Source organism: Falco naumanni, chromosome 1 (assembly GCF_017639655.2).
Source record: "Falco naumanni isolate bFalNau1 chromosome 1, bFalNau1.pat, whole genome shotgun sequence".
In the NCBI taxonomy this organism is placed as follows: Eukaryota; Metazoa; Chordata; class Aves; order Falconiformes; family Falconidae; genus Falco; species Falco naumanni.
The window spans coordinates 20427151-20451903 of record NC_054054.1 but is presented as its reverse complement, the minus strand read 5'-3'; the positions used below and the strand labels follow the sequence as shown (position 1 = coordinate 20451903).

The following is a 24753-nucleotide window of genomic DNA, read 5'->3' as shown; positions in this document are numbered from 1 at the left end:
CAGAAATAGGTGCTTGCAAGATGGGCTGGTTACTTATACCACAACAGGGGGGGCAAGCAGCACGATCTCATTGCAATGGATGTGTTATTAATTATCACCCTGTCATAGTCAATGGAGAGTTATTTTATTTACATACATACTTGAACCTGTTTGTAATATCTCTATTGCACGATATTTTGAAAGTAGTATTTTAAATGACACTGGGTTCTGGCTGATCCCATTTTCTTTGAATTCAGTGAAAATGGAAGAATAATCCTAAGTTATTATGACAGGTTTTGGTGTTTTGTTTTGGTTTTTTTTACTAATTATAAATATACAACCCCTTTTTGGATCAAATTTGTGCTTATGTATTAGGAAGCCATATCTAGGGTCAAATCCTGAAAAGCCTTGTGATTTGTACCTTGGTTATGCCAAGCAAGCTGCTGTCACCATGGATGCAGATGTAATAAACCCCATTACGTGTGGGCTGTACCCAGGAGGTGTATACCCTGTGGCTGGGACGGACTCAGTCACTAGTATTGTTTTATACAGGTACCTGGAGCTCACTATGGTGATGCAGTTAGTTGTAGTTTTTCAACCAATTGTAAGGTCACAAAGTAGAGTTTTGAGGGGTTACTTGTAAAGTCTGAATAAAGCAAACCCCTTGCGTGAAAAGAGAAAGGCAGAAATCTGAAAACTAAAACATTTATTGTTAAATGAATTGGGTTTCCCCACTCATTTTTTCCAGGAAGACACAAAGCCAGAAACTTAACTTTTTTAGCCTTTCCAATTTGACATATTAGTTGGCCACTAGCTGCGGGTGCACACCTATGTTAGTCTCACCCATGCCTCTACATTGTATTGAGATTACTCCTTTTGAGGCATGAAATGGATTTGCAGGATTTCTAACAAAAATTCCAATGTTCAGGAACCTTCTTTTTAAAAGGATAAAAATACGCATCTATCCACAGCTTTTCACAAAAATATTTTTATTAAATATTAGTCTATCTCCATATGATTGTTATTTTCATGAAAGAAAGTCTTGGACCACCCAGTTTTTTTCTCTGTTAAATATTGCTTTCAGTGTATGTATAGAGTAGTTCCTGGGCCTCTTTCCAAATCATATAAACCTTTTCCTTAAAAGATCTGAAAATGGGCGTAATTTAAAATCACAAGGTATTTTCCCCATTAAAATGTTCCCAAGATTAGATCACGGTTTGGCAAAATAAACAGAATTTAATTCTTTGGCCCTTTTTATAGGGAATTCATTACAGATGGATTTCAGCTTGGGGCACGGTTCACTGGCAAGAGTGACAGACCTCAAGCGTGGCTCTTTTGCTGTTTTGAGACTGCACACAGTGTCAATAGAGATTTTGTGGGATTTGAAATGAATGTAATGGGGTTTTATACTCTTAAAGTGAGATGATAAAATAAGGCAAGAAGTTTCGTGGACAGGATGCTAACATCCTACCTCACCTCCTGACTTAGCTTTTGGAATCGTTGCCCCTGCGTTGGTATCCACCTTTTGCTTCCTTACCCAGCTGTCCTCTCTAAAATGCAGGCACTGATTCTGCAGTCAGGTCAGCATCATCCCTCCTCTTTGTGCTGTAGATTGCATCACAGAAGCCCTAAATATTTGCACACAAAAGCGAACCAGTTCTTGACGTACTCTTAACTATATGTACATTTTTATTATGCTTACATTTATTTACATAAATTCACATATATGCATTTTATGTATTTTTATATAAATTCATGTGCTCAACTAGAAACATGTTTTTGTTACTTTTCCAAGATGCATAAGTGGCACTTTCAAGCTGCAGATCAAATACCAGCCTGAATACTGTGACAGCTTCTCAGGCATGCTGTCTTGCTTTATATTTATAGAGGTATATGGCTTACAGTTATGGAACTATGGCAGTGCACTATATCATATTACTATTAACTATCCGCTCATTATAGAAATATTAAGAAAGGCTGTAATATAAGAACTGTAACTAGCAGTATCTAAACAAAAGCATAGTAAGTATAAAGAAAGGCTTGGAAATTTCTATTACAGTAGGCATGTCATAACAAATTCTTTTGGGGATATACACTGTTTTCTAGGATTAAAAACTTCAGAAATTTAGAGTCCATGATTGCCATGGATGCACAGGTGTAGAAACAGCCTGGCAATGTAGATGACTAGAACTTTGCATACAACTTATTCATTCCACAACCATGTACAGTTCACCTTCAAAACCAATGGTCTGTGTGCCAAATAGCAAATGTCTCAGTTGATGGGAAGAGAAGGACATTCAGATACTTCCAGAAATCTAGGCCTATGGCATAATGAAAGCAAAGATTTAAGCTGTGGCTGAAGTCCACACTGTTTATTCCTACTGCAGTTAGAAAATAGCCTTAAATGTTTAATCCAAACAAGAGCTGTGGTCACTTTTTCAGAGGGCTACACCCATCCAACAATGAAACAAAGCAACAGCATCTCCTTTTGTGAGATTCACACCCATCAGCATGAGTTTGCTATTTTCTAATGACTTTGCATTTGTATCTGTATCTGTGAATAAGGTAATAGAAATAAACATGAAAATACATGATACAAAATATCTGTCTAAAGTATCACTATAAAATGAAAGCTAGCAAGACATAAGGCTAGAGAATGTGAGCCGCGTAAGGCCTGTGGGGGGAAAAAAGGGAGCAGGTCTGTCTTTGTTGCTTTCATTTACTCTATAATGTTCTTGGGAAGTCCCAAGCATAATGAAGGGACCTGCTTCTGGCCACTCTGCAGGACCTAATAGTATTGTAGATGCGCTGTGAAGAGTTTCAAGCCAAGGTAGGCAGAAACCATGGGCAGTGATTTGTGAGTGTACTGCAGCACTCCAATGTGGATCGGTGTGGTGACAGCAGGGTCACTTCGTCATTTGTAAAATATTCCCAATTTTATTTATAAATGCAAGCACCTCAGACAAAGCAGGACCTAGCTTTCTGATACTTCTTTTAAAAAAATTCTTTCGTTCCAGGGTGAAGAAAAAACCCTGCCCATTCTGGAAAGATATCTGCAGTGTTTGGATTTTGATCTCTCTATTCAACCTTTCAAACACCATCTCCTTAAACCAGCACAAAAGACCTGCTCCAGGCAGTATCAAAAGGTAACATCCTTTGCTAAAATTATATTCTGATTTATATATATATATATATATATAAAAAAATGAAAGTGCAAAAAGCTTCCATGCAGTACAGGAAAACAAAAAAAGGCTATATTCTAACCTGCTGATGAAAAGATAGGTTTCCTGGCTTGCTTTATGGATGACTTAATTATGGTACAACGTATTCAATTTTGGTCCTTAAAGGTGACCTCTGCCTTCCCCTCTCAGCCTCCCCAAACCAACAGGCATTTTTAATTATATAAAACCTTGTTTTCAAAAATAATTTCCTTGGGTGTGTTCTGAGATTTGTTGGCAAAGCACAGAGAAAATGCACTCATGATGGAGCTTCATCAAAAATACTGATGGGAAGCCAATAGCTGGTTTGTGGTCATCGAGCAGTAATAATTGAAAGCGGCATAACTAGATATCCAGAATTTTTTTAAACAGATTTTACCTATCATGCTGAATGGCCTATAAACTAGGAGAAATCATTTAATCCATCACTGATGGATGGTGATTAGCGTAAGCACGCAGTCATTGGATTTGTCTATAACAGTTTGTGGAAATCACAGAAAATGTAGGGCCTTGTCAAGAAAAAAGGAGAGCATGTGAGTTCAGAGTGCTGAAGTTCAGTTTACAACAGCTTACTGTCTACGCAAGTGAGAATATTTTTTTTTGAGTAACGCTGCAAACAAGGGCATTTGAGTAGTCATTCATTAATACAATATAACTATTAGTTAAAGTTTAACAAGCCAGCTTACATATGCTGTTATGCTGTATGACATTTCTTAGCAACAGCACTTGAAATATTTACTTATTTTCCTTACCATAAATAATGAAATACCCAAGATCCCGTTTGCCTTTTCCTTCTGTTAAACAATGCATGTTCATGTCTAGATTTAAATGGGCCACATTTTCTGTCCTGAGCTACCAGAGACTTCAGCTATTTTTATACGGAGCAGCTTACCCTAATTTCAGAGTTAAATTTATATAGTATGGATTTATTTCTAGTTTCTTCAGTGAAAGTTTCATGCACTTTATTTCATAAGCTTATTTCTTTCTGTCTCATAATCCAAAAGGTTGCATCAGAGAACAATCGGTAGGAAGCTCAGTTTGCTCCCCAAGGGGTGTGTTATTTGCAGAGCATATGTCTGAGCAGGTACTGGAATGTGGGGTCACGTTTCTAAATACAGATATTCAAGTATTAGGTGTCAAAATAGAAGTGGCCTAATTTACAGCATCATAAAGGTTTGCAGTCGTTGAGGTGAGCAGTTAAATGCTGTCGTTTCTAGTGAAAGGCTCAAGCTCTCAGCTGTTAAGAGGAAACAACGGTTGGTGTAAATGAAGTTGATTAGAAAGGCAATGAAGATGTCCAGCGTGCAGGCACCCCCCCTCTTCTACCCCACTTGGCAAAGAGGTCGAGGCAGAACACAATACAGCCTCATCAGATGCATCAACATCTCCTTCGTGTGAGCCTATGGCACCACCTACGGGTGAGATTGCTGGCCAAACCACTTGTCCCGCTTTCCCCTCTCCCAAGGGCTTGTCTGCACCGCAGCTCCCCATCCCCAAGGATGCCCTTGTTTCACAACCACCCCGGCTCTCCATCACAGCCGGACACGGATGGCGTGCCGCCCCCTCGCACCGCCCGGCTCCCGGCAGGCGAGGTTGGCCCTCCTTCTCACTTTACAGGACCCAGGCCACATTTGGGGTCCCTTCCTCAGAACGGCTGTGTTGAGCCACCCACCTACACCCCAGGCATCCCTGGTGGCTCTGTGCGGCCCTTCGGGCAGTTGGGGGCAGGGCTGCTGTGCTTGGGAGCCGTCACGGAAGGGAAGAAAATGGCCGGTTCCTGCCAGCAAAGTTCCCCGGGATGCTCAGGCGAGGGTGGGAAGGCCGGCTGTCTCCGAGAGGCACTGACTGCGTGGTGGGCCCCGGCACGGTGAGCTGCCCCCTCGCACCAGGACAGCTGGGCAGAGGGACGCGTCAGGCCCAAGGACCTCTTGTGGCCCCACGGGCCGCAGGGCCAGCGGTCAGGCACGGCCACAGCCCCGCGAGGCTGCTACTTCCACTGCGCAGCACTCGCAGCAGGCACAGCCCTGGCCTGGGCGTCCCCTGAGGGGCATTGAGCAGCCGAGAGGGAGGGCACCGCGCCCTGTGGGCACAGCCCTGGCCTGGGCATCCCCTGAGGGGCACTGAGCAGCCGAGAGGGAGGGCACCGCGCCCTGTGGGCACAGCCCTGGCCTGGGCGTCCCCTGAGGGGTGCTGAGCTGCGGCCGGGAGGGAGGGAGGGCGCGTCACCCCGCGGGCACAGCTCTGCTCGGGTTTGCTGTCACCTCTCACAGCACCGCCTCAGCAGCGTGCCTGAGGCCAGGCCTGCGCTGCCCCCACCTCAGCTGCCCCCACGCTGGCCGGGCACCGGCTGGAACAGCTGAGGGCATTTACGGACACTGTCTGTGCCTTTATTTATTATTTTTTATAAATAATTTTTTCTCCTCCAGTATTCTTTGGGAGCTTTGAGGCAAGGCGGAGAAGGCAGCTGGTTTCACAGCAGTCCCTGCCGGGGCTGCGGCCTTGCTTTGCAGGCTTCGCCGTTAACCTTTAAGCTTTCAAACCACCGCCACCCCGCCCGTGCCCCGTCACGCGGGCGGTGACAGCGGGAGCCGCCCGCCCCCCGTCGCCGCCGCCGCGGGAGCCGCGCGCGGCCAAGTCCCCGCCCCGCCCTCGCGCGTGCGCAGCGGCGCTGGCGGCAAGATGGCGGAGGAGGAGTGAGTGCGGGGCGCCCGCGGGGCGCCCGCGATCCGCCGCCATCCGCGGGGGCTGCGTGGGGGCGGGGCTGGGGGCGGCGGGGTGCGGGGGGTCGGGGTACGCGGCTGCGGGATGTGACCGGCTTCTCCCGCCCTGCAGGCCGCGGCGGCGGATCCCGCTGGTGCCGGAGAACCTGCTGAAGAAGAGGAAGGCCTACCAGGCCATCAAGGCCACCCAGGCCAAGCAGGCGCTGCTCAACAAGCGGAAGGTAGGGGCTGGCCTGGGGCCGTCCCCGGGGCGGCGGTGGGAGCTGGCTGGGGGCGGGGGGTCAGCTGAGGCCGGCGGGAGTCCGCAGCTGTCCCCTGCTTGTGTTTTGGAGGGGGGATGCGTAATTTCGTGGTGCTCAGCACCCACCCACCCCCCGCGAGGGGAGGTGGCAGAGACTGCCTTGGTACAGTGATGGCCTGTTGGTTACCTCTGAGGGCACGCCTGGGTTGTCTCTTCAGTTGTAGAAAATCTTCTGAACCTGGCCCTGAGCCCTGTGGAAAAGACAAAGTTTCCTGGCCTGCTAGGCTGGCACAGTAGTGTATGGAAGACTGAATTGTGCCTCTTGGATCAGTGATTGCTAGGGTGGGTATGTGTACAGCCACGCGTGGCAAAATGTAGTGCTGCCGTGGGATTACATAGTCTGAAACCAGGTTGCCTTTGCATTGGAAACCCTCCTGGAGACTGTGCTTTGCTGAGAGTGCGTTTAGGCTCAGCTGCCTGTCACTAGCTAGGTAAATCTGTTGGAGCACAGACAGGTCGCGGTGAAGCCCCTGTCTGCATGTCTGCTAACACAGGTAGGCTGCGGTTTCCAGCCTGGCAGAGCATCACACACCTTTCTGTTTCAGAATTTGAGACCTGTTCTGCTCCATCTTGGCTGACGTAGCAGGTGCCTGTTTTGGAACTGCCTCAAAGCTTTCCCAGTGAATTGGTTTCGGTGGCGTTGGTGGGATTGTGTGCAAGACCCCTGCCGTTTTTGTTAGATACTGCATTTGTAAATGCATTAGTGGCTTACTGTATTTCCAAGGTGAAAGTGGAACCATAAGTGGTAATGTAAAATAGTCACCTTTTAAGATTCTTATTAGAAATATGACCCTAGTGGTAAAATTTCGATTAGGTCTACCTGCTTTGAAAATTCAAACCAGTTTCATGGGTGGCTTACAAGGTGAAATAGAAGACACATAACATAAGATTCTTTAATTTGAAATGGCCTAGTAATTTAGCCAGTAGTGTGTCTAGAGTAGTACTGGATAACTGTCATGCATGTTCAACTCCTATTCGTATGAGAAAGCACTATGATTTAGGTGGATGTACTTGTTCCTGAGCTAAGGATAGGCATTTAAACATCTTCTTTATTTAAAAAAAAAACTTCTAAGTTTTCCCATCATTCTGAAAAGTAGCTTAATTATTTTTTCAAGTGAGGTGAGTGTTGTGTGTTTAAATCAGTAATACTTAGTAAATTCTTTGAACATTTGGATTCTTTTGTGTGTGTGTATTTATAGAAAAGGACTTTAAACCTGGTCATTTTTTGTGGGATGGTAATTTTGAGTCGCGCTAGAGTATTTCTGTAACATTTGTTTTAGCCCCATACATAAGTTTCTGACTTTCCCAGTGGCTGGCTAAGCTGTGTATGCAGTTGCAAAGATCTGTTTGTTTGTGGCTGCAAATGCTTCCATTTGATTTCTCCTGTGCCTGAAGTACCCTGGGTCTTGGTCTTGCTGTTCCCCCCTGCCTTTCCCCCCCCCCCCTTCTTTCCCCCCCCCGGGGAAAACCTCTTTGTTCAGTGCTCATTAATTGTAGCTTCCTGCTTGTAAATTCATGTTGTCCCTCAGTTCTGTCTCCCTTGGATTTAGATTATGAAATTTATTTTCTTCTTACTGTCTCCAAAACTGAAATAGTGTAGCTCATCAAGTTCTGATTTTCACTTGGCCTTTGAGATGCAAACCTCTTAAGACTGCTGGGAAGGGCAATAATGTCTTACCCTTTTGTCTTTAGCACCAGAAGGGGAAACAAATCCAGTTTAAACGCCTTGAGGCTTTTGTTCGAGATTCGTGGCGAAAACACAGAGATGAAACCCGGCTGAGGCGCATGGAGCAGAGACCTGGACAGACAGTGGTACCTCAGGAGCACAAACTTGCCTTTGTTGTGCGGATTGCAGAGTAAGAAACTTTTGTTACTCCTTACCTTTATTGTTGCTATCATATGTAGCTGTAATATCATTTCTAAGCAAAGGAAGTGTGATTTACCCAGACATGCTCCTTGTAGGTAATCTGAGGCCTTCTGTTGCTGTATTAGAGAAATGTGATTAATAATAGTTGTGTTTTTTTCTTACTCAGTATTAAGGGAGTGAGTAAGAGGGTAAGCAGAGTGATTGAGTTGCTGCGTCTGAGAAAAAATTTCACTGGAACATTTGTTAAACTAACTCCGTTATCACTGAAGATGCTGCGGATTGTGGAACCTTATGTGGCGTGGGGGTAAGTACCAGTCCTGTGACTTGATGGTAGTTTGTAAATATTGTAGCTTTTTGATTCTGCATATGGTATCACAAATCCATAGCTGACTTTTTCAGTAACATTCAAAACTTTATCAACTTTAGATATAAAGCTTGTTATTGTCCCTTTTCTTATTGTTCTAAACATAACTGGTTTGCTTTCCTCCTGTGTATGAAGAAGTGGGGTGAGACTTCCAGCTGTATTGTGTCTCTGTGTTACAGAATCTGACTTTTTGGTTTTGTACAGGCATCCTAACCTGAAATCTGTACGAGAGCTCATCCTGAAGCGGGGCCAAGCCAAGATTGGCAAAAAGAGGATGCCTCTGACAGACAACATGCTGATAGAGGAACATTTAGGTAAGGGAGAGGATGAGGAAGTTAATCAAGAAAAGAGGCGAATGTTGAGAGTTTGCAATCTGATCTAAGAGGGAGGGGAGGGAGAAGTACCTTGCAAGACTCGTATATGGGGGATTGGCAATTCTGGAGTGGTGTGAGGAAAGGTAATACAGTCAGGCATCTCTCATGTATGTATTGTTTGTGGGGGGTCTTTTTGTTGTTTTGTTTGTTTTCTTTTTAATTATTTTTTTTCTCCTGCAGGGAGGTGTGGTATTATTTGCCTGGAAGACCTTATTCATGAAATCTACTCAGCTGGGAAGTATTTCAAAAAAGTCACAAGCTTTCTGTGGCCATTCCATCTGTCAGTGGCTCGCCATGCTTCACGTAACAAAGTGGGTTTCCTCAAGGAAATGGGCAAGCCTGGCTGCAGAGGTGAAGCAATCAACCAGCTTATACGTCAGCTCAACTAGTCAGGTGAGGAATACCTGTTGTGTACTCTCTAAATCTTACCCTTTGTTCGGTTTCCTAAGAATAAATATACTGCCATCGGAGATGAGGGGGGCTTCTTTGGTTTTGATCCTTCGCCCTACAGAAGTGACCCTCATGGCTGGGGGGTTCCCATTAGGTATGAGCAAATCCATTGGACACCTCTATAAAGGCTTGACTGCTGGGAATGCATTAATGTGACAGGGCTTTTTTTCTTTTTTTCCTGTTGTGCAGGGTCTTTGTGAAATATTCTGGATTTGTAACCTGCTCCTTTTCACGGACATTATGCAGCGATACACTATATCTATTGACTGTTAATACCTCTGTGAAAAATAAAGAAAAAATATACAGATGATAACGGAGATGGCCGTGATGGATTTTGGGCTGGTCCTTTTTAAAGGAGAAGATAAATTGTATTGGTACAAGAAAGAAGCAACTTTCTGGAGAAATCTGACTCCTGCATCTCTGTAAAACAATTTCTGTTTTTTTAATGCTCATTACTGCTGGCTCTGTACCAGTTACATCCTGATCTCATCTGTGGTATAAAGCAGTGGTTGTCAGTTCTCTGGTGCAAATTTCTGTCAAGAGTTGATTTGCACTCACTGCTTTGATCCAGTCCTCCCCAGGGGAAGTGCTTGAAATTGCACTTCTTGAAGTGCACCTCCTAGGTGTAAAGGGGTAGTGCAGTCACCTGCTTAAGGATATTGCTAACAGGCAGAATACACTAGGTGTTCCTGTTACTGCAGAGCAAGCCCTAGTAGGGAATGAGGTAACACTTTTTCAGAGTACCTAGATTGTATTTATTTTAAAAAGCCAGAAGTTTGTGCTACTGACTTATAAAAGGCTGCCTGTTCTTCACTTCTGCGAGATTGGGGAGAGAACTGCTGGCTTTGGGAAAGCCCAGAAGCTTTGTAATACAGTGGTGGAGTACATGTAAGCAACATTTTTAAATAAACATTTGAAATTAACAGGAAGAATTGTGTATCTCTCTAGAAGAGCGGGAAAAGTTAAAATACTCTGGCTGAAGTGAATTTGGTGAAGGAAATGAGCAAAAAATGGAAGAGCTTGAAAGTTTTATAGACACACTTTTAAATCCCTAACTTCGAGTACAAAAGCAGGTTAGTCCTGTGTATATTTAACAAATATGGAAAGCACTGTGACCATTTATACTGTTACTTGAAGACTTAAGTGGACATAAACTATTAATCCATGAATGGATTTCATATTGACTCCACAATGTGTGTTTTGAGACTTGGAGGACGCAGTTAAAGTAACAATAAAGTAGGATGCCGTGAGGGTGTTAGTTCTGCGAGTTAGAAAAAGAGATTTATAAAACCATCTCAAAGCATTATACACACTCTGACTTAGAACACTATACAATTTCAACCTTTAATCTATAAAACGATACATAGAAAATGCTTGACAAACACTAGACAAACTGACTTAAACACCACCGTCCCCAGAATCAAGCCTGGCAGTCATTAATATACAAGGCTTCGCATATTTAAGATTTTCATTGCAAGACAGCTGCTTTCATCTTAAAGAGGTACAAGTAACTTCAGAATTGTGCTGTTAATTCATTTTGGGGTAGGTTCTCAAAACAGGTCAGGCTTTTAACAAAGAATGGGCATGTTAGAAATGAGATTTTTTTTTTTTTTAGTGCCAGAGAGAACTTAAGCCTCTCAATAGAATGTAGTTTATTATAATCTTAAAATACTAAATAACAGGATCTGAAAAGAATTCTGGCAGGTAATCGAAGATTTGGGCAGTTTTTCTAGTGAATGTGGTAGTTCAACACACCATTAGATTAGCTCATACAGTTTTAAAAACAATGCCTCCTTAGTCTAGTGTTACACCACGTTATCACAGACAAACACATTGCCTTTTTTTCTGTATTATACTTCAGCAGGAGCAACAGTAATGACATGTTCGTGGTGTAGCTGCGCTATTAACAAACTATACAGGGTGAGAGGATATATACAAATGCTGCCCCCCTCCATGTCTTAGGGGAAGGAATCCTTTTTGTAAGCCACCATACTGTTTACTTTGTGGATGGTAGTAGTGAAGGAACGAAGACGAACCTCTTCTGAATTGGCTACAAATTGTGGTCCTGACTCTTCCCACTTCTCTGGCACTACCAAATCTTTATCTGTATATACCAGCAAGTCAAAGGCACCTGTAAACAAGTGGGAACAAATTAACAGTAACGTACAGAGAAGAAAATGGCATGTTTAGTATTAAAAAGTGCATCTTCTATAACTTGAGACATGAACCAAGGTTCTCAATAATTACACTGATGCTAGTTATGTGGAAAAGAAATAGTAGTTCAAGCATGGAAACACATCTGGTTATATTCATGTGTAGCCATTTTTATTTTCTCGAAAGTTATGTGAATTTTTATTTTGAAATGTTAAAATGCTGTGGAGCTGAGCTGTGTGTAACACTTCACATGAACTCAATGGTTATTTATACAAGCCTGTCCACAGCTTGTCACAAAATAATTATTTATGAAAACATGCCTCAGAGTACACATACTAATTTTATAACTTTAGTTAAGTCACCGTGACTTCTGTCCTGATCTCAGTCTAAGAAAACGCTGTCTCAGAAATGTGCTGGTATATGACATGCAATAATTAAATGGCAGAAAATTATTTTCTAAAGTGGCAAAGTTGTTAAGGTTTTCCAAAAGAAGTGTTTGATTTCTTCAGTGAAGTTAGGAGTACTCACAGGCAGCTTCCAACAGTGGCAGAAAAGTTACTGTGGCAGTTATTTGTCTGATAACAGATCGGATTTCATCCTGAATAGCTTTCTGAGATTTTTCTCGCGGTGCACTGGAAAAATAAGAAAATTCTGTTAAGAAAGTGAAGCTTCCACTATAATTACTTTTCTAAATAGTTCTCTCTACTGAGCTCTGTTTGTTTGTTTGGTGTTGGATTTTGATATGGTAGTGATGCTTTTTTAAGCCCTAGGTAGATAGGCTTAGAAAAGTTAAGTGATAGTTTCCTATTGTTGTTTGTGAAGCCTCATAGTACTTGTAAGGAATGTTACATTTATTCTCAGATCGTCATGGATGAAAACATTTTGGCATAACAGCAGAAAAGCAGTAGTTCTTGAGGGCATGTGCCTGCAACAGGATTTTATGTACTTTGTTGAAGATTAAAAATCAAGTTTTGATCTGATGCTTTAAAAAATAAAACCCAACACCTGAGGATTATACATGCTTCAATCATATGACTAGTTTGCAGACAAACAGAAGGGATAGCAGAAGAAAGAAAGTTTTAAAAACACATAGATGCAGTGCTTAGGGAACCTGGTTTAGTGGTGGGCTTGGCAGTCCTGAGTCAGTGGTCAGACCTGATGGTCTTCGAAGACTTTTGCAACCATTCTATAGGTTCGGTAAGGTTTGAAAGAACGCCATCCATGCTCATACTGAGGGCAGGCTGCCTGGGCTGCTCCGCGGAACCAGGACGGCGCTAACATACACGGCGTTTGCCTTGTCCCTGCAGAGTTACGGGGCACAGGGACGAGCAGGCGCGGCGGGCAGCATTACTCACCTCTCCTCCTTGGCGGTTTTGTCGCACTCGATGTCAAACTGCCACCGCTCCAGGACCTCGCTGCTTTCGATGCTGGAGATGACCACCACCAGGCGCTGCACCGTGCACTTGTACAGCCACTCTGAAAGAAGCCACAGCAGTTACGCCGAGCGACGCCGAGCGGCGCCGGCAGGGACACCCCCCCCCCCCCACCTTTCATCTGCTCCACCACGTTGTTGAGGTAGTTCTTCAGCTCGGGGTCGGTGGTGACCAGGAGGGTAAGCCCGTACTTCTGGACGCGGGTAAAGGTCTCGGGGGGGTAGATGCCCCGCTGGTAGAGGATGCTGTTGATTCCATAGGCTGCGACGGGCAGAAGAGGAACGGCAGTATGAGGCGGCCGGGCCCCCCGCCGGCGGCCATGTAGCCCCGCAGGAAGCCTATCAGCCGCCTGCCTCCCCCCCTCCCCACCCCTGCTGGCCCCTTACAGAAAAATTCGGCGACGATCTCGGCGCTGCCCCGCAGGGTGATGCCCTGCTGCTCCCGGCCTTGCTGCTTAGCCATGGCGGTGCGCGGCCGCCGCTTCCCCGCCGCCCGGTTCAAATCCGGCCCCGCCCCGCCCGGCTCTGGCCCAGCCGCCGCGCGTGCGCCTGGGGCCGCGCGCCGCCTGCCTGCGCCTGCGCCGCGTGCCGCCGGAGGCGGGAAGGCGGGCGCGGGGGGGGTGCCGCGCCTGAGGAGAGGCGGTTCCTGAGGGGAAGGAGTGCGCTGGCTGCGGCCCGACTTTTGTGGCGAAGCGGGGCTGCTATCGATAGAAAGCTGCAGGTTGGGCGGCGACCTGTAAGAAAACAAAGGTTTTAGCGCGTTACACGTCCCACCAGCTCGAGTCGGTGTGGCGTGGCGCGGGGCCGAGCCGTCACCTGTGGCGGGGCTGAGGGAAGAGCAGGCAGGGGGTGCAGTGAGGCTTCTCCCTGGAAGTGCTGTTGGAAGTTTGCTTTCGGTGTGTTTAGGTACGTTCGTCCTTATGAAGACGCTTTTGAACTTTGAAGTGATGCTTTCCAGACACGAACGAAGCGAAGCAAGCACCTCTAGGTGACTTTTGGTAGCGTTCACTCTGTAAATCATGTGGTAGCTGACTAAAAACTGGCCTTTTCTGCAAGCACTATTAAAAGGCAGGCAGGGAGAACCGGGGAAGGCAGGATGGGACACTTTTTCCTTAAATCCGTAGGGTAGTGGGTAACACACAAAGAAAGGGGTTAAGAGGCATTTAGAGTGGTAGGGAGCCCACAAGTTCACCCCTCAGAGCATACCCACTCTGCTGCCTGGCTGCCATGGTGAAGGGCAATTGCTGGTTTGTCAAAGCACTTCAATCATTTTATTACAGGGACACCAAAGAAGATACTGCAGTTGGCAGTGGATATCAAACGGAGGAAACTGTAGCAGAGGCTAATAGGTAAGAAAGGCCAAGCAAAACAGCAAGTAAATGTTAAGTGTTCAAATATTTGAAGAGTATCAAAAAGAGGGGAGGCCACAGTCTACTGGGATAGTAACTAGGTGGCCAGCTAGTCAGCTTGTAACATTGAGCAAATACATGAAAAGTGAATGGGTTTGTTGGGCATGGAAGAGCTGCAAATGAAATCCTTCCCCGAATAGGATTTTCTGAAGCATCTGGAATGAGTAGACGTTACCATCTAAGATAAACCTGCATTAGATGCCCTAAAGTGATCAGAACAGCCTTAAAATTAAGCGACCTTTTTAGCCTAGGACAAAAGTCATATGATCAATACACGGCACAGTAGGCCAAGTGCTAAAAGAGTGAATCGATGGTGTGATGGCTTATTTTATCATAATACAATATTTTTTCTCAAAAGCTAAGACTCCTGGTTTGTTCCAGTTTTTGCTCTAAGAGGAAGTACAGTTTGCTTCAGGGTGCTGTGATTTAAAACAAATAGTGCAGACCTGTAATCATATGCTGAAGTTCTGAAAGCGTCTGAATAAATCAGTTATTAACCTAGAGAACTTTATTCTGGGTCTTGATCACTAGTGATTGAGTTACACATTTATCTTCTGAATAAAATATTTTGAGTGGTGTATTTCAAAGCCTATGGTAATGGAAGCATTTTCCATCCGAAGCCCAGCTTCTAGAAGCTAGATAGCTGTGTATATTGGCTGTTTTGCTTCAAACCTTATGTACTATTGTGCTCATCTATCCTAAAATGGTCTCAACTCCCCTTTTTTTCCCCCACTTGGCTTTTCATCTGTTTTGCTTTCTCTGGGGTTTTTGGTGAGCTGCTCATTTTTGTGGTAAATATATAAGGGCTTGAAAGCCCAGTTGCCTGAGGCTAGGCAAAACCAGTAGAACTCATGATTAATACTTAAATGTTTCTCCTCTAGCTTTTTTTATTGTTAAAACCAAATGGAAGAAAAAAATCCAAATGCTTCTTGGTTTACCAAATTCATTTCATTGTAGATAGCTTGAAGATCTGTTGTTGATATGATCAGGCAGATATGCTTATCAACAATAGGCTTAATTGCATCTTTATTCCTTGCAAGATTCATCTGGCAGGTATTGAGAGGTGGTGATGATCCCCAGTACCTCCGTGAAAACTAAGCTTCCTTCAGTGAACCTGGCATGGCATTTCACAGAGTTTTGGATCACTTCTCTATTCCCAGTTCTGTATAGCAGTTAACACTGGTTTCTGCCCTGATATGTCGTCTGCCCCCACCCACCACCCAAAAGAAACCTCCAACAAGCAACAACAACCACAAACCCAAGCAACACCTTTGCATTTTGGAATTTTAATTTTTCTCACTCTTTAGGGAAATGTTTCCCTTTTACAATGAGTTACTGCTTTTCTTTACATTTCTTATATATGCTGCAATGTGATCTAATGATAAGAACTGCGTGTTTTCAATACCTCTCCTTTCTCCTAAGCTGCTAATATTTCCGTTTGCCTTCTAACGTATTATTTTTCCATGACCGGTTCATTAGTTTTGAGAAGTTCAGTCTTAATTCCATTAAGTAGTGTCCTGCTTTTTCTTAGCCTTTGTATTTCTTCTACTAGAATGTTCTTCGTTGTCTTCTCTTGTCATCGAGATGTTCTTCTCCCCCCCCCCCCAATACACTTGTGTGAAGGTTTAGTTATTGACAATGCGTGTTTGCTGCTTTTCCCTTCACATTCTCTGATTATCTCATCTTTGTTTCTCTGTTACAAGGCCTAAGCTCCATAAAGCTTCATTTTCTTCACTTTGTTTAGGTCAGTGTCACTCAGCTTCTTGTCTAGGTCAGTCCAATACCCCTCAACATAGGCACCCAGGGAATGTATGCTTATCTGTTGTGTAACTGATCTGTGGCCACCACTTGACTGTAGCCCGGTCAAGCGTGATGGGGTCATAAGTACGTAAGTCCTTTCGTCGTGTTACTGAATGGGTATGCTCCATGCGATGGTGGTGCATGTACAGCTATGTGACAGGAGGAAGGCTGCAGGGCTCTTGCAAGGGAGGGCAGCAGAAAGCCTGCCACTTGTTAGTGAATAATTTCTGTGGCTGCCAGCCTGCTTCCTGACCAGCTCTGAGGGACCCTCAGGAACGAAGTTGACAGGGTGAGTTATATGTTCTGGCACACCAGGAGCTGGCTTGCTTTAATTATCTCATGCTAAAAACCTTAATTTTCATAAGGAATGTGAAATCCCAGTTGTATTTAATTTAGGTCTCTTATGATTCTTTAGTCATTGCTCTCTCTGTCAATTATTGGTTCATGTTATGACAGAGTTTTTTTAATTCTCTTTTTGTGGAAGGAAATGTTCCCTATTTAGCTTGGCTCCTCTGCAGCATTTAATGATTGCTTCTCCATAGCAATTGTCAACGAACCTAGAACAGTCCATATCACTGGTATGCCTTCACATTTTTTAAGGCAACCCAGGTCACATTCCCATAGTCATTCAGCGGAAGATATAATCCACTTGTAGAGTTTGTTCCCAATTGTTGGGGTTTTTTTTCCCCTCAGGATCATGTGGACAGGTCTCTCCTTCCTGCAGAGCAAAGTAGTCTATGAAATGAAAGTTCTGTTTGCTACAAAAGCCCTCATATCATATTAACAAGTTGTCATATTAAGCCTCAGTAAAGCCAGTTTTTCCTGTGCAGAGAAAGGAAGTCTTACCCTGACCGACAGAGCCTTAGTGCTTCACCTTTTCTGCTAGACCTCAAGCTCTTTTGAGTGATTTCCCACGCTTCAGGAGGAGAACCTGTACTTTCGAGCCCATAGAAATAGCTAGCCCTTTTGCCTTCTTCCCTCCTATTTTCTCTGCATTGCTTTGATTCTCCTTAGGGTTTTAGAATGCTGTCCATCCCTGTAGCTGCCAGCACTCAAACTCCACAGCAAGTGTTGAGCTCATTCTTTTTCTGCAGGTTAGGCATTCTGCTCCCTCTCTCAGCCCAGCTTGTGGTTGTTGTAGGTGACCTGCCAGGTGAGGCAGTCCTCAGTTGGCTGAGCTTCCCTGATACTTAGTGAAACTGTTACTTTCTTTGTCAGCTGTTTAGTTTCTGTGCTATAGGAGGATGTGACATTTGGGTGATTCCCAGGAGAAGCTTTTCCTGGACATCAGGTAGACCACCAGCACAGCCAAATACCATTACTGTTCCTTTACGTAAGAGGTATTTTTAAATCTTCTAAGTCTGTAAGTTACTTTCCTAACTTTAAATTGCTTTGGGGTGTGTGAGCTTTTTTACTGTCTTCCATTGTGTCTTCACAGTCCTCTCACAGGTTTCCTTTGGTGATGTATTATTCTCTGAAATTAACTCTAGAATCAATGTAAAATACTGCACTTTTTGACAGACATTTTATTACCAAGCTCATTTTGTTTTCTTTTTTGTTGTTGTTGGTACAGTTTGTTTTCAACAGTCTTAGTGTTAAAGTTTGCAGGGTAAGTACAGATACCTTGTGGCAACTGTCAAAATAACTGTATTTCTTTTCAAGCTGGCTAATGCTATTTTTTAAAACATAAACCATGGAATTTTATTGCATAAAGCAATACTGTATTCTTTCATGGACAGGGGTGAAAGAGTGGTGCGACTGGGAAAGATTGTCTTGCATTTTAAGTATTCATTTAAAAAAAATTATTTTAAAATAAGTTGGTATGGGCTAATAAGCTGCACTGTAACTTCTAATATGAGTAGACTTATCAAAGGGACTTCCTTATTTTGGTTTTACACACAGTGTAGAAACTTAAAATTAATTTTCAATTAAAATATTATCAGTGGTACTGAATGTATTTTGAAGTTAGACTTACTCAGATAACTACTTATTTCTTCTATAAGATGAAAGAGATTTGATTTAATGTTTCCTTATTTAAGGCAATGTAAGAAGGTAGGTGCATCCAGATACTGGCAGCCTTGTACAGTGAAAGAACTTTTTGTGGATTTCGAGCATTTTGAAAGATACTTCTGTAAAACAACATTAAACTGTGTCTTTCTTTCCACATCCCACACCCTCGGCCCACCGCGAAGACCTGGCATTTTTTTCTAAAGACTAAGTAGGAAAAAAGTTAGTACATTTATGATGGTTTTACCTCTAAACTACCGGGAGATGGCAGCAGGCACATACATTATCTGCATCGTTTCAGTTCAGTGTTGAACTGCTGTGAGTTCGTCTCACTGTTACCTACTTCAGCTTAGAAAAATTTTAGATGCATTTCTTTTGCTAGTTTTAAAAACGTTGTTCCAGAATGAAGGAAATATTTAACCTGATGCCCAGTTTTGATGTTTACTTTTCGTTGCTGTTGCACTCAAGACTAACTGATGAACAATTATTTTTAAAGTTTTCAAGTGAAGACAGGAATCCTGTTCAGAATCAGAAAAAGCAGAATTTGAATGAGCTTTTTATGCCTTGAAAAATCCATAGTACGTGATGATGTCATGTTACAGTGGTAACAAGTAATGTGAAATCCACTGAATCCAGCTCTTTACAATTTAATCCCCTTTACAACTAAATTCCCAAGCTGAAAGTTGATAATTTGAAAGATGAATGTTAATCCAGTTCATGTTAACTCCTGTCACATCTGAAGTTTTCATATGGATAAATTAATGGAAAACTGAGGAGTTCTCAGGTGGTTTAGACTTTCTAAGCCAGTATACCACAGTTTAGCTTTAAATTCAAAACAGGTCTTCTAAAGAGTACTACAAGAGATTTATCAGCAGAGGCTTAGACTGTCAATGGGTCATCAGATACTGAGGAGCAAAAGGGTCCAGAAGATTGGAAGCATAGTAAATATACCTTGATAGTGCCATAAGGAGTTTTGATAGGATCCAGTTGTATGTTCACAGCATGTTAGGTGACAATTGTTATTTAGTAATTGCTTTCCAGTTGGGTCACTTCTGATGTATAACCATGGTGGACTTGTTCAATTAATTCTGTTTTAAGGAATACAATTACATAATTGTATTACATAATGCCTAAGAATTACGATGACTGAAGAGGTAAGTATATTGTGAAAAGCATATTATTAGCATTAGAAATATTTTAAGCAAAAATACGAGTAATTCCTTAATTTCCTTTTGAAAATTGGTGTGTTTATGCATTTTTTTCTACCGTTAAATCCCTGGGCGAGTTAAGTGCCTGGTTGTCAGAATAATAACCATTAGTGAAAGCAAGCATGCAAAATATTGAAATTCTTATCTCCTAAGTATTGGACAGATTAAGAAAATGGTGAAGAATAACTTTCTAAATAAGATAGCTATTCCTATATGGAAGGAGGAATTCTTCAAAGTACGTAATTAGTTTCAAGAAAAGCATCTTTTTTTGTGTGCTCTGAGAAATTTATGCATGCCTTTCTTTAAAAAAAAAATGGAAGAACAAATGGCCATCGATGTGTCATGACAGTGAGATGAGCTAAAATATTTCGTGAGGCACCCAGGCCATGTGTGCTGGGACTATACCTTGAGCTGTTCCTCTCCATCTCACTACTGGCATCTCTCACTGCACATTGCAGCCTTGGGAAATCTAATCCTATAGCACAGAGACAATGCCTGACTTCTAAACATTCAGTGATGTCTTCACCAGAACTTGTCTGCTCTGCTGGTTAATAGCAGAATAAATATGAACAATCTAGAAGTGACACGGATTGTTAAAAATACCTTCCTCTGAAAACTGTGGCAATATTTGCTTACTAACACTGATAGCTTAAAAGCAATTAAAGAAGATGGCTTTGCACAAGAACACCATTGAGCTAGGTACAAAGCTTATAGAATTCTGCTTGAAGTGTAAAGAAGCTCTTCTCTCTCTATTAATCAAGTAGATCACAGGAAGGTGAAATGTCCCACTTTATTTTTTTAATGACACTCATCAAATAATGAATAAGTATGTAAGTGTTTCTTAGAGTTTAGTCCTTGATTCATTTTCAGTCTGGCAGCCACTTAAGAAACCAGGGAAGACTATTTTGGATTCTGTTTGCCCTTAAAAAAATAACTTCAGGGTGGACAGTGGGACCATGTGCAAAGCAGCTAGGAAAACAAGCAAAGAAAGGATTTGCTAGTACAATTTGAATAAAATCACTTTATTTTATAAGTCGTTAATGGCCCCAGAAGGACTATTCACTGCTTGTTCTGTTAGTACTGGCGAAATTTTTAGAGAAAAAAATTTTTAGAGAAAAAAACTAGGGAAAGTGGAACAATATTTGAAAGTTCGTGCTAGTTTTCTGCATCTCTCACACAATGGATGGCCTCATCCAAACCTCATGATCTGACATTGCTAGGAGTGTAAAAATGGAAAGCACATGGCTTGGTCACGGGAGTAGCAGTTTAATGCTAATAGTTCCTTAGGCTCCCTTCCTTGAAATCTGATTTGAGTGAAAACATGGCATTATTGCTTAAGGTAAGCCACTCCATGATTGTAATCAGACAGTTAGTGGACAGGTAGGCTAAGAGTAGGTACTTACTGTGAGGTTCAGGTCACTCTTGTTACCAAGGAAAAAATCATTAAGCTACAGCAAAGTTTAATTCATTTGTGTTAGCTGAATGATTTGCCACATCTTTGATCTCATAAGTTTCTTTAAGCCTGTGAAGATGTAAATGAAGAAGACCATGGATGTGGACTTGCATGTAATGAAGCAGCAACCTAAGCAATGATCTAACATTTGTCAGAGAGAAAAAAATGAAGTATTTTTTAATTAAATGCAGTGTTAGTGCAGTTTTTGCAGAAATGCAAAATAATCTGTTAAACCAAGAAAGGGTTAAAGCTGAGTTATAACTGATTACCCCGTTGCATCAAGTGGTGGTGTCATTGCTTTGTTGTGCTCTTGGCTTAAGCCACATATTGGGCCAGGGTTTCTTTTTTTGTTACAAGCTCTCTGCAGAGACCCTGCAGTGTGACTGTGCAATGTTTTGCAAGGTGATGCTGTTCCTTGTGGCTACTGCGGCTGGGAGTCAGCACTCTGTTTCATTTCCGGCCTTGCTTGTCAGGGAGGCTAATCAGTTTTGATCTAAGTTTCCAAAAAACGATTTACAAGTCCTGCAAGCTTAGGTACACCCCATTTCTGCAACTTCTACCTTGGAGATGCCTTGATCACTGCTGTACTTCTATTTTGAAGAACAGAGAGGTTCTATTTTTTCTTTTTTTTTAGAGATGTGACAGTGATGACGCTCATGCTCACTTATTTAGTACTATGGTATGAAAAGTCTTCTAGCATTGGGAAGGTTGAGGTTCAGTAACTTTTTCATCCAGAAGATACCCAAACCCTCGTCTCCCATGCCCAGAGAAGTGTTCTCATCATCAAACTTTAGGCTAGTTTGGCTGGGCAACATTCTTTGTCCCATCTGTTGAAACTATGCCACAGAACAAAAGAGAATTGAAAATTCATTTGAAGACAGAAGGGAAAAGGAAGAGATTGAGTTTTAATGGTCAGACCTGGCAAAGAGAGTCCAGAATCACAGTCCAGCTGCCAAGTTTTGTGATTCACATACTTTATTTTCCATACAATTTCACTTTGTGTAAGCTTTTCAGTACTGGTAAAATCTAAAGTTACTGAGATCTGCTCTGAATTAAACTCATGACCGAAAATCCCTTTCAATATTTCTTTTTAATGACAGATGCATTTGTTTAGATGACATTTTCATTGTAAGCAATGTTTAAACCCCACAAAACAATATTGGTGGGAAACAATAATAAGGATATGCTGCCCTAGTGATCATAGTAAACTTCAGGGGTATGTGTCTCCTGTTATTATCTAAATAATCTCCTAAAGTGCTGCAGGATGATTTACCATATCTGCTTGCTGCCTGTGCTAATTTGCTGGGGAAAATGCTCTGCATCTTTCTGTATTCTCTTCACCATGCCCAAAGTTACATGTAACTCGCTCTACTTGACAGCATGACCAGATTGCTGACCTCTGCCAAAAGTTCTATCTCCCTGTGAATGGCTGTCTCCAGTTACTGCCACACACACGTTTTGCATTACACTGATGATGTTTAGATTTCATCTCTGTAGCAGCCTTAACCTTGCTGTGTCCTTGGGCACATTTTGGCCAACCAGGTTGCACATGAATGTAGAAGTTGTAATAATCTGTGCTGACCTGCAGGTTTTTACACATTACCCTTGCTGATTTTGCATTATATTTACCAAGCAAATGGCACCATTATTCACAAAGAGGAAAAAAAATCTATCTAAGTTCTCTGCAGGCAGTAGAGGACATACACATGGTTACTTCATCTCCAGTGACAGTGGCGCTGATATTTCATGAAAAATGAAAAAACACTGATAGTAATAAAACCAGACCTAGTCTTAAACAAAAACTCAGAGGAAAGATGCAGTAGCAGACATGTTACTTAGGTATCCTCCAACATTAAACAGGGTGCTGTAGAGCCAAAGGGCATGATCTAATGGTGGGTAAGCATTGTAGACAAAAGCTTTGTGTAGCAACTTCAAACATGCAGTAACAAAAACAATTTAACAGAGATGACCTCTATATGGGTGCATTCTTAGGAGTATGCAAGAAACTAGAGCTCAGGAAGCACAGGATTTACTCTCACATTCTCGTTTACCTATGACTTGCTGTGTCATGTTACCTCTTTTTTACTTCTGACCCCATTTTTCAATTTCACCTACTTCAAGATGGGGTTGCAGTAGTCATGCTGCCATAAATAACAGGTTCATAAAAGATTCTGTGATGTTTGTCTGGGTACTGCTCATCAGCCGCCTCTGCTTGAGAGAGTCATTCTCGTATGTGTAGTTAGTATAAACTGAATTTTACAGCTGCTAAGCACAACCAGAACTGGAAAATGGTTGGCTTTAAATTTGTATGGAGAAATCACAAATGAGAAACTACTGCCTGCACAGTATTTTGCGACTCAGGCCAACAATTTACATACTAAAAAATGGCCCCATCTCTTGAGATGATGAATTGTGATTAAGCATGATTTAGCTAACTTTCAGTATGTTAAAAGCTCATAAGTATCAACTGTACCTACTTTACCAGACATAGGCCAAGCTCATATCTGTGCTGTTGTGACAAGGGAATAACTTGTGTTTGTGTGCAGATGACAATGCTTGCCTTTGCAGGCCATCTGAGAAGGCAGTGACACACTTTCCACCTTTACAATTCAATTTTTGATGCGATTTAAAAAGCATTTTGGGAAACTTGATTAAGTTCTAATTCACAAACGGCTCCTGACCCCTGCGTTAATGAATAATAACCACAAGTTACTATGGCCAGGTTTGGATAAAAGCTAGTGTGTATTGGTCTGAAACAAAATGCTGATCTGTGACCTAGCTAGAGCTACCTGAGCTTTTCTTTCTACAGAGTTCTGTTAAATAACGCTTGGTATTCCTTAAAACAGGCAGTATCAGTCCCTACTCAGCCCCGTCATGAGCCTTTTACCCCCCCCCCCCCCCTTTCTTTTCCTGGTTGCATCCCTATTCACCTTGCCTTTGGGTAGAGGAGAAGGACATGGTCTGCAATTGTGGCATAGAACTGCATGTCTCCCTTATTTCCTCTTGAGATTTGTAGTGTGAAATTGTTGGTGTCTGTAACAGCACTAAATTGAGATTTTTATGGACCCAGTTTTGTCTTGTATTTGATAAAGGTATTGTTACTTATTCATGTGCTTGAGAATTAATTTTCTTATATTTGGTTCACTGTATTAAGTGGAACACTAGAAACTGTGCTTAGCATAGAATCATAGAATGGTTTGGACTGGAAGGGACCTTGAAGATCACCTAGTTCCAGCCCCCTGCCATGGGCAGGGGCACCTTCCGCTAGACCAGGCTACTCAGAGCCCCATCCAACCTGGCCTTGAGCACTCCAGTGAGGGGCCATCCACAGCTGCTCTGGGCAACCTGTGCCAGCGCCTCACCATCCTCATGGTAAAGAATTTCTTCCTAATTTGTCTTGGTAGAATAGAACTGTCCTTTATAACTGGATTCGCTTTTGTGAAGCTAAATAATTGTTCCCAGGAAAACATGTTCCTTCCCCATCCAACCTTCAATCTATTTGACACACTGGCTGTTCGTTCTCTGGGAATCTAAAAATAATTTTTAGTGATTTATGGACTGCTGTTGCTAATATTTCCATGATCCTGTTAAAAGTGAGTGCTTTTTCCTCAGTGTCCAATTTTTGTGGTTTAAATAAGCAAAATGTCAATTAAACTAAAACCAGGTCTAAATCATGTATATGCTAAAATTGGCAACAGCTTGCTGGCAGATTTTATAAATCATCCAAATCTGTCTATATCTGAGGAAAATTAAAACCAAAGTTCTGAATAAAGTAAGAAACCAGGAAACGCATAAATTTACATGGTGTGTGGCAGTCATGAGTAAGACAAGTTTCAAATATTCCTCATTTGTATTTACAGTGTTATATGCTTTTGTATTACTCTCTCTCAGACATGGTTTTATATATATGAATATATGTATACACACAACACACTCTGGTGGATTTGGTTCCCTTTTTCTCTGATGCTTTTTTCAGGTAATAGAAGTGAAAAGGTTACACATGTAATTCAATATGTA

General features: G+C 42.4%; 2 protein-coding genes across 2 annotated transcripts; one reads left to right on the top strand and one right to left on the bottom strand.

The window, feature by feature from the left end:
- The first annotated feature begins 5763 nt into the window (after window positions 1-5763).
- On the top strand, window positions 5764-10196 carry RPL7L1 (ribosomal protein L7 like 1). Its single transcript, XM_040584232.1, has 7 exons — window positions 5764-5890; window positions 6030-6138; window positions 7911-8074; window positions 8252-8389; window positions 8654-8763; window positions 9004-9216; window positions 9463-10196. Exons 1-6 carry the CDS (start codon window positions 5877-5879, stop codon window positions 9210-9212), a joined length of 744 nt encoding a protein of 247 aa, XP_040440166.1. The 5' UTR covers window positions 5764-5876; the 3' UTR covers window positions 9213-9216; window positions 9463-10196.
- Window positions 10197-10592: 396 nt separating this feature from the next.
- MAD2L1 (mitotic arrest deficient 2 like 1) lies at window positions 10593-13368 on the bottom strand. The gene is made up of 5 exons (XM_040584245.1): window positions 13247-13368; window positions 12975-13121; window positions 12783-12903; window positions 11956-12059; window positions 10593-11404 (listed from the first exon to the last, which is right to left on the bottom strand). Exons 1-5 carry the CDS (start codon window positions 13320-13322, stop codon window positions 11232-11234), a joined length of 621 nt encoding a protein of 206 aa, XP_040440179.1. The 5' UTR covers window positions 13323-13368; the 3' UTR covers window positions 10593-11231.
- Between the last annotated feature and the right edge of the window lie 11385 nt (window positions 13369-24753).